Genomic DNA, 10,002 nt, shown 5'->3' with positions numbered 1-10,002 from the left:
GATGTAAGACCTTTTCTTCCCCCCTCCACTTTGCTTCCTTTTTTTCCTGCAAGCTACCACTGGCAGAACGAATATGACTCAGAAACCGGCTCTTCGGGGTTGTAACATTAGATGATACACCGCTTAGGCCAGGGGCAGTAAACCAATGCCTTTATTTCACTGGGTTGGGCTTCCTAGGTGTGTTGCTGCCCGTGTTCCTGGGTAAGCACACACAGGTGTGGGAAGAAAGAGCTTGCCACCAGCTTGGACTTCTAGGGACCTTTCTGTGGGCTGGAAAGGATTTTAGTGTTAATCTGAAGTTCCTTTGGAAGAGTCGAGAAATTGTCCAGGTGAAGGAAAGCCTGTGAAGAACCAGCATGGGAATCCTATACTCTGAGGTATGTCTCCTTCCTAAAGTTCCACAGATGTTAAAAATTGCTCACGCTCTTCAAATGTAATATCCTATTCTTGTTACGTCTCTCTTCTGTTAAAGTCAGTTTTGATTTCTATGTGAGTATTACATCAGGGGAAAAAAAAGCCCTGCGTGTTAGTCTTTTTGATATTTTTAATATTTGAAGGTAAAATATTTTGGAGTTCTAAAAATGATGAACTAGATCTAAGTCTACAGTGATATGGTAACTCATTTCATGACATCCAGAGGTAATGTGGACCTTACAAAACTGAGTTTGAGTTTGAATTGTGCTTTTCTCATCATAAATACCCAGAGGAAAAGTGAAATTGTTTAGAAAATGGATGTTCTAAACATCAGAATGATTGACAGTTATTTTGTTACAGAACCAAATGAACACCTTTTGGCTTAGTACAGGAAAGGAAATTTACCTCTAGCCATGATTAACAAAGGCTGTCACTATGTAGAATACAAAAAAATGTATCTCTGGGATTTGGAATATCTTCTTTTCACATCTGATGGATACAAAAACACTTTTTTGTATATTGAAAGTAATTTATTAGAATCAGATAGATTTTGTTTCACAAGAATACAAGAGAGTGATGTTTAAATAAGAGTACAAGAATCCTGAAGACATTACTATCTGCACCTCACTCCCTCTCTTCACGATTAACTTGTTGGTCTGCATTCCACTGGGAATGCTCACAGGAATCTCCTAGGAAGGCTTTGATCTTCTAGTATTAAAGGCAGTTTATTTTCAGTTATTCTTAATGCTGTGTTTGTGTGTGTGTGTGTGTGTGTGTGTGAGAGAGAGAGAGAGAGAGAGAGAGAGAGAGAGATAGAGAGAGAGAGAAAGAATGAGAGAGACAGAAGGAGAGTTGTCTTTCTATTAAAAGAAAGTACTGTTGGATTGATTTGTAATTCTAGGTATGTCTCGCTCAGTGAGTTTAGAGTCATGAAGATTATACGTATGAAATGATAAAACGTAAATTCGAAATTGCAGCTATGGGAATTCTCAAACTTCAGATTGTTAAAGCGTCAAGAAGAGAAACTCATTTAAAATGAAGTTTCAAGGGCCAACACCAGAGTCTGTTTCACTCCGTGTGTTGTAAAGTTCAGAAACCTACTTTTTAAAAGTAACGTTCAAGGTGATTCTGATGTCGGTGATCAGTTTATCACCAGGCAAGAGCTTTCCAAATCTTAATGTGCATACTGAACACCCGAAGGGCTTCCAGTGTAGATTCTTTTCTTTAAAGTTTCTTTCTTTCTTTCTTTCTTTCTTTCTTTCTTTCTTTCTTTCTTTCTTTCTTTCTTTCTTTCTTTCTTTCTTTCTTTCTTTCTTTCTTTCTTTTTCTTTCTTTTTCTTTCTTTCTTTCTTTTTGGAGAGGTTTTTTGCTATAGGGCGCGTGCTCTCACCAGAAAGATAGAGACAGAGAGACAAAAAGCAAGAAATCACCCCCCAGGGGGGATGGTCACACCGCAATCCCTTCTCCTCCATTCTCCTCTTGGGATCTTGGGCATGCACGTATACGCGCCCGGCGTGAGTTTTAAACCACCAGGTCCGGGACTCAAACCATGGTCGGCTACATGGGAGTGCAGCAACATAACCATTATACTAACTGCTGGTCCTTTTATATTTTTTCTTCAGAGAGAGAGAAAAAGTTATCCCCACTGAGCCTTCATGCCCGATCTACTCCCTGTCTCCTTTACCAGTGTTAACAGGGAGACCTGGGGACATGAACCCAGGCCTGCCCATGTGGCTTCAGCACCGTGTACAGCTGCCCATATGTGCCTGGCTCAAATGCAGATTCCTGTTTCACAGGTCTGGATGGGTCTCAGATGGTGCCTGTCTGCTCCCTCATGCTTATGCTGCTGGTCCATGACTATACTCTAGACCCTGGAAACAATGGCATTTAAAAAATCAGTCTCTGCTGGAGCAGGGCAATTGTCTGTTGGTGGAGTGTCAATTTGGCAAGTTATTGTGTCAGGCTGAATCACTTCCAAGTATCAAGGTGAGAATTTACAGAAGTGGAGTAATTGTTTCATTGTTTAGGTACATACATTGTGGTCAAAGTAACTTGGAGTTTTTTATGAAATATAACTACACACATACAAATATACACTATGCCCTTTAAAAAGTTCTACCCCACCTAGGTAATTATTCACAAGTCATAGTTAGTACTGAATCAAGAATAGTCTGAGATATTCTTTTTTTTTGAGAGATTTTTGTTATGGGGCACATGCACTTGCCAGAAAGACAGAGACAGAGAGACAAAAAGAAGAAATCACCTACAGGGGGAATGTCAATGCCGCAATCCCTTTTCCTCCATTATCTTCTTGGGATTTTGGGCATGCATACACATGTACACGGTGTACGTTTTAAGCCACTGGGACCAGGACTCGAGCTGCAGTTGATTATCTGGGAGTCCAGCGACATAACCATTACACCATTACACTGAGATATTCTTAAAATAAATGTCGTTGTTGTGCAAGTCAGGACCACAACGGGGAAGAGGGGGAGATTCTAGGCCTCTGGAGCTTTCTGGAGCGTCCACAGTATAAAACACACGACCCATCTGGAAAGTCAAGTCATGGCCATTTCCACAAAGAAGATGATTGTTTCTCCTTTTCGTAAAATGATTTCTCAGTTTGGGAAATTTCTGTTTGATGTCAACTTTTTGTTTCGTTTTGTTTTGCTTCTTTTTCACTCCAGGGTACATGTGCTTGCCGAAGAGACACAGAGAAAGAGAGAAGAGGGAAATGAGAAATCGCCCCCTTCCCTAGCGTGGATGGCCATACTGCCATCTCTTCTCCTCCAGTCTCCTCTTGGGATTCTAGGCATGCATGCACACACACTCAGTGTGATTTTCAAGTCTCTGGGTCTGGGACTTGATCTGCTGTTGACCAAGTGGGATCCAGCGCCTTAACCTCCTCTCACCTAATGGCCCTTTTTCAAATGTTTATACCCAGACTGACATTATATTTTGAAACAATCAGGATTAGAATAATCTAACTTGAGTTATGAATGAAAAATGCTGAATAGAACTGAGCTTTTTTGGATTCGAAAAAAATTTTGCTTGCGTTTTCCAGTTGTATGTGAGAGTTACACATAAATTATGAAAGGAAATGTTTAGTCTTAGCTTCTGGTATTCTCATACGTAAAATCTCAGCTGGGACCTTCTCTTATGTCATTTTGGTTTATTTTTTTACTATTAAGTTTTATTTCTGCCATGAATGAAAGAGACAGAGACACACACATTCAGACACAGAGAGAGCACACCTGACATGGTCTTATGCCACCATCACACGCCAGCCTCTGCCAGCTGTGAATCAGGGACACATTTGTGCTCTGTGGACTCAGTAAGGTCTCTGAAAGTGAACCCAGAGCCTTCCCATGAGTCTGTCTCTCAGAGATCAGGGTTTTACCACCGCGCCACTGTCTGAGTCTTCTGTCTGTAAGCTCTGGAGTATTTTTTTCCAAATATATAAACACAGCCTACTCATCTGGTACATCCCAGTCACTCTGTGTGAAGACTGTGAGCCACTGATTAATGGGGAGGGAAGGAGCCGGCTCCATCCCTGGGTCGAAAGTTCAAGTTTCCACTTTGCATGTGGGAAGCTCCTCTAGACTGAGGACATAGACTTATTTTTCTGTAAAGGCTTACATTGTTAACAGTTATGTAACAAACTTTAATTTTTTAAGAGAGATTTTTGCTATAGGGTGTGTGTACTTGTGAAACAGAGAGACAGAATGAAATCACCCCCCAGGGGGATGGCCATGCAGCAATCCCTTTTCCTCCATTCTCCTCTTGGGATTTTGGGCAAGTGCACACACATGCTCTGTGTGAGTTTTAAGCCACTGGGTCTGGGACTTAAACTGCAGTCGACTATGTGGGACAGTGACATAACCGTGATGCCATCTGCTGGTCCAGCAACATACATTTTTTTCTTTTTTTTTTGAGAGGATTTTGCTATAGGGCGCGTTTGCTCGCCAGACAGACAGAGAGAGACAGAGACAGAAAGCGAGAAATCACCCCCCAGGGGGGATGGCCACGCCGCAATCCCTTCTTCTCCGTCTCCTCTCGGGATCTTGGGCATGCACGCACACACACCTGGCGTGAGTTTTAAGCCACTGGGTCTGGGACATGAACCACGGTTGACCACATGGGAGTCCAGCGACATAGCCATTATGCTAACTGCTGGTCTGGCGCAACATACATTTTTAAGAAGGAAGAGAAGGAGGGGACATTCCAGAGTTGGTCATAAGATCCACACCAAGGGATGAACTTAGAGCTCATGTGAAGACCTAACTTTAGAATAATCAATTCCAGCTATGCAAACTGAACTTTAAAACAAGACTTGTTCATTTAAACCCTTATTAAACATATTTGATCACAGTATTTACAATAATAAGAAATATTTATCTAGGTCTATATCCCAGACCCTAAGCACTTTATATGTATTAATGTATTCAATACTCACAACCTTATAAGAGAGTTATTATTATTTTTCCTATTTTTACAATTGAGGCCAGGATAATAACTTCCTGAGAGTTAGGCAGTTGGAAAGTATTTACTGGCTAGAGGCAGAGGTTGGGATATGAGACCTATATTTGTGTATTTAGAGAAATTCTTGTATCATTGCTGGACTGGACTGAGTTACTGCTTGCAATCTCAGTAGAGACACCATGTCCCACAAAGGAGTTGGTTTTAACCACTCTGCCATTGTGCCTCTTCTTCCTCAGTAAAATAGGGTCCTTCTGCCTAAATGGAAAGAATGGACCAGCTCAATTCAGGTTCCAATGAGGCACGTTCTACTACCTTGCTGAGAACAGCTGCACCGCGAAGTATGGTGGTAACTGGAAAGAAGGGAGGTGTTGAGAACTTAACTCAAGGAGCTGAGGAACACCTACCTGGGAGACCAACAGTCTTCTGCAGACTCTTGATCCTGTCAACTATGGACACAGGCCTCGAAAGGAATTCCTAAACATTTTTATCGTAATGACATATCCCTTTAAACTTTGGGAAGGACTAATTTAAGGTTAGCTATGAGCAGAACAATACACTACCACACACACACACACACACACATACACACTCTTCGTGTTTTGGAAACAGATCTATTTTTCAGAGAACTTGGTTTTGCTATAGAGAAGAGGAATATGACTCTAAGAAAATAATTATTTTGAAATATGCTGTGTCAAGAAAGAGCAATTCAGGTTGTGCAGAGCTTACACAAGGAAAAGCCGGTATAGCTGGGAGAACTCAGGGGAGACAAAATAGAGGTGTGACTAAAAAGAAGGGCATTGGACTAGAGGTCAAGAAACCCCCAAATTTAGTTGTGATTGTTCTGGAACGTTGTGGAGCCTGGGAGGAAGTCATTTAACCTCTTTGGATCAGAGTTTCTCCCTATCTTCCTTCCTTCAATGTCTTCTTATCTTCCTTCAAAGTTTATTTTTTTCTATAAGAGATGTGGAGAGACAGAGAGAGGGAGAATCACCCTCAACAGGGTTTAATGCTATGATTCCTTCCAGCTGCAGGTAGTCTGGATTATGAGCACATGGACACCTGATATGCTTGGGGAGGTCCTGAGACTCGAGCCCAGGACTTTTCCTATGTGGGACCAGTTGCATTACTGCTGTACCACTGCCTAGCCCTTGGATTAGTTATTGAACCTAGCAAGCTTTTGATTTTCCCACAGGACAATCTAGATTACTTGAGACTAGATAAAGAGGCACAGAGGAGCTCTCTTACTTTTAACCATAAAGATCCCATAGTCTCTAAGTGATAATTAATTTAATTAAAAGTGTGAACTCTTTACTTATGGTACATAAACAACTCTTAATACGTAGCTCCCGTAATCTTAAAATTAAGATTAAAGATACCGTTCTTGAAAAAGCTTTGAAAAAGGAATGTGAGTGGGAAGTATTTACTATCTGGGAACCTAGAAGGTAGTGCCACACAATGGTTTGTATACTAACCAACCAGGAAGTCTTGGGACTGAATTTCTAAAAGTAAAGGAGACTTTAAGTCTCCTTTTTATCAACACTGCTCAATTTTTCCATCAAACAGAATAAAATTCAAAGTCCTAGCTATGGTCTACAGGGCCCAGTGTTGCTTGATCCTGGTTACTCCTCAGATTTCCTATCACTCTCCTTGTTCACCTACCTCAGCTACACCTACCTCCATACTGTTCCTAGAACACACCCAGCAAGCTCCTGTCCCAGGGCCTTGACGTTTGGGTTCCTTTGTCTGGAGGTTCCTTCCCCCGAAATTACCTTACTCACTCTGCCACTTAAGACAAATCGGCAGGGCAAGGCAGTGCTGCAATCATCAGGCAACTGCACCCATCTTGGAAGGCCCAGGTTAGTGTCCCGGCATCTTCCTGAGCATGTCTGTGATCCAGGCTGGCTGAGATGAGAGTAGGGGGTGGATCATGGCATGGAGACCTCATTGACAGTGGCTGTCTTTTATCTGTCAGTATCTTTCTCATGGAAAAAAATGAATTAAAGAAAAGAAAGATTACAGATCTCTGCTTCAATTTCATCTTTAAGAGATCTCAAAGAGTGGCCTTTTCATTCCTAACATAGCTCTTATTGTGTTACCCTTTTCTTCATAGTATTATAAAGTAATGTAAAGTATTATATTAATTTTTTTTCTAATATGTTAAATAAATCTTTGTTTTATCTTCTGGGCCCTAGGCATTATGATTTTTATGATTCCCAGTTTGACAGATGTTATAAATGAAGGTATAATGTAGCTTCTCTTCTCCACATGCCAATTTGATAAACATTCATCTACTTTGTAGAAAATGATACAGGTTGAGAGTTACAGGAATGTGCAAAATCAAATACCTATTTTCCTCCAAAGAGTTTACCAAGGTCGTAAGATGAGATACATATAATTTTTCTAATCAATCTCCCTTGTAGGAAATCCTTGAATGTGTTTTCCTAATTTACTACAGCTCATCTTCCCTACTTTTATAGACAAGTTTATTTTAAATAGACTTCATAGCAATAACCAAATTTTATTTGTGACACCACAATAACCCAGCTAATCTTGGCACCAAGGTCTACATTCTTTTCTAATGGACTGATATTATTACGATAAAAAATTCGAGGGGTGAAAAACATGCTCATTGTCCTGATGCATGAATCTTCACAATCAAGCAAGCATGTCTGCAAAGGAAATGTTTCTCTACAATAGGCTTGAGAGGAGGGTGCTGACGGCTCAGCCATGGTCACTCAGGGTGCTGTGTGATACTGGGGCTGTAGGGGATGCCAAAATTGAGATCCTAGTCATGATTGGCCATGTGGGTTCCAGCTCCCTTAACCACTAGCCCGTGGGGCTAGCTCCACTGGTCTCTTTCCTCAGGCCTGTTTCTTTCCATCTGCCTTACATATGATGCACACTCGGTTGAATTCCACATAAACCACTCTCCTCTCATTCCCTTTGTTGGACAGACATGTTTTCTAAGCCTTGCTTTTTGTACTTTCACATTCTCCACTCTTCTAGGAACATAGGTTTATCAAAAAGAAAAATAATAATAATAAGCCACCACAGTGGCTCAGTCCATTGTGAATGTCTCCCCTCTTCCTCCTTTTTTAAAGTTTGCTATAGATCACATATGCTCACCAAAGGCAGAGAGAGAGAAAAAGAGAGAGAGAGAAGGTGAGGAATGATTCCTCAGAAGGGATGACCATGCCACAATCCTTCCTCCTCCATTCTCTTCTTGGGATTCCAACATGCACACATGTATACTCAGCATGATTTTCAAGCCACTGGGTCCAGAGCTCAAACCAAGAAGTTGGCCATGTGGGATCCAGCTGCATTAACCTCCATGCCACCTGCTGGCCCTACAGTAGCTTCTTATTCTGTTCCCACAACCTGATGGCTAAAAGAATTTCACATTTTTATTCATGTCACTTAGACACTTTTCATTATGACTTTCCAAAATCTTCTTACCCATACTTAAGACCCTTATCTATCATTGTCTTAATCACCTCTCCTGCAACATTAACACATTTGATTTAAATATCAATGCTATTTATTTATCTAGCTCTGTCTAAAAACATATTTACTTATTATAAATACATATTAGCATAGAGTATGAAGATCAAATCTTAGACTTTCTGGCAAAAATTTCGGGCAGCCTCAAGTTTTCTGCATCTCACTTCTCTGTCCTGTTTTCCTTGCTTTGACGTAGAGTCAACATTGTCCTTACTCATAATAAGGCTAAGTGCTGCCTTTTTGCCCTCTATGCCATCAACTCTTCACTCTCTTCAAGCAATTATCGAATCACTCATAACCATCCCTGTCCATTATCATGGACTCTTTTCTGCTTTAATCATTGTAAGAGTAACTAACATTCACTGAGGCTTTATGATGAGTCAGAACACATTTAATTTATTCTGTAACCTAATACAGAAGGAGTGCTTATTAAGTGGAGAAGAACATGGAGTACAGAGAGTGTTGGTAAGTCATCCAAATAACACAGCTCTTACGTGGTGAAATGGAGATGGGAACATGAGGTTTGCTTGCAGAGCCTGTACTTGTAACTACTGACAACGTCACTTTGCCCACACTGGGCCCAACGTGGTGGACCCTGCTGCTCCCCTCTCTGTACCACGTAAGAGCTGGCTTTCACAGCAACACTGCACACTCCTCCCCAGTGACAGCCTCTGCTTCTGCATAGACAGCCTTGTTAGGCCCTGGCATTGTGCCTCTGCCCCATCACTGTGTGAAAATGGATGATCAAATCCAGTGATTCTGTCTGTCTAGAAATGTTTTCTCCTTTCCTATAGGGTCTTCTCTTGTTCTGATTTCTCCTGTAGCCTCTCTGACCACTTCTTCTTTTATCTTTATTTTTTTTTCCTAAAAGTTTTTAGAGAGAGAGAGACAGACAGACACCCTTGACAGGTCTCACCATGCTGAGCTCTTTCTCCCAGCCTTCTAGCCAGCCCACAGGCACACTTGGAGTGTTCAGGTCAACCTGGGATCTGAACCCAGGGCTTCCCATGTTATGCAGCAGTGCCCTATCACCTGTCTCATCATAGCTGGGCCTGACCACTGCTTCCTCTTTCTTGGCAGATGGCGCTCATGCTAGGTCAGTTTGGAGTATCTAAATACATAATCAGGCATCAGCAGGTCAATGCTAGAAGAGGACTGACCAGTAATCTGAGAGTGCGGAGTGTAATTTAATGTTGGGTGTAAGTCTCAGACGCAAAGCCGTGTAGCCAGGAGACATTTTGAAGGCTACTTTGCAAGGCTGAAGTAATTAGAAACAGAATACATTCATTCTGCAATTATTCCCAGTAATTTGATTTCTGGTCCTGCCAGTTATGAGTTGTGTGATTTGGGGTAAGACAGATGACCTCCCTTACTTTTTTCTGTGCAAAAGAGATATAACACTAATACTTACCTTATAGGATTGTTGAGAGGGTTAAATGAAATAACTGAAGTACTCAGTAAGTACTTAACTCATCTTATAATTTATTCATTCATGTATTTAGACATTCTCTCTCTCTCTTTCTCTCTCTCTCTCTATATATAATGTCTACCGTGTCTGGCACTGGAGCTAGAATGGCAAATGGGCACAGACAACGCCTGCCCTCA

At 41.3% G+C, this 10,002-nt stretch overlaps 1 protein-coding gene across 3 annotated transcripts in view; it reads left to right on the top strand.

Annotated features, from left to right (window-relative positions):
• The first annotated feature begins 73 nt into the window (after window positions 1–73).
• The window catches only part of ANKRD22 (ankyrin repeat domain 22), a 37,795-nt gene continuing 27,866 nt past the window's right edge, over window positions 74–10,002 (top strand). For all 3 annotated transcript variants that reach the window (XR_001370343.2, XM_027771483.1, XM_006147606.3), the window contains exon 1: window positions 74–377. Coding sequence is in view for 2 of the 3 variants with exons in the window: in XM_027771483.1 (XP_027627284.1) it covers window positions 357–377 (21 nt within the window). In the remaining variant the exon portion in view is untranslated. The remainder of the gene's footprint in view (window positions 378–10,002) is intronic.

Source organism: Tupaia chinensis, unplaced genomic scaffold, assembly GCF_000334495.1.
Source record: "Tupaia chinensis unplaced genomic scaffold, TupChi_1.0 Scaffold000217_1, whole genome shotgun sequence".
NCBI classification, from domain to species: Eukaryota; Metazoa; Chordata; class Mammalia; order Scandentia; family Tupaiidae; genus Tupaia; species Tupaia belangeri.
This window is presented reverse-complemented; position numbering and strand designations above follow the sequence as displayed.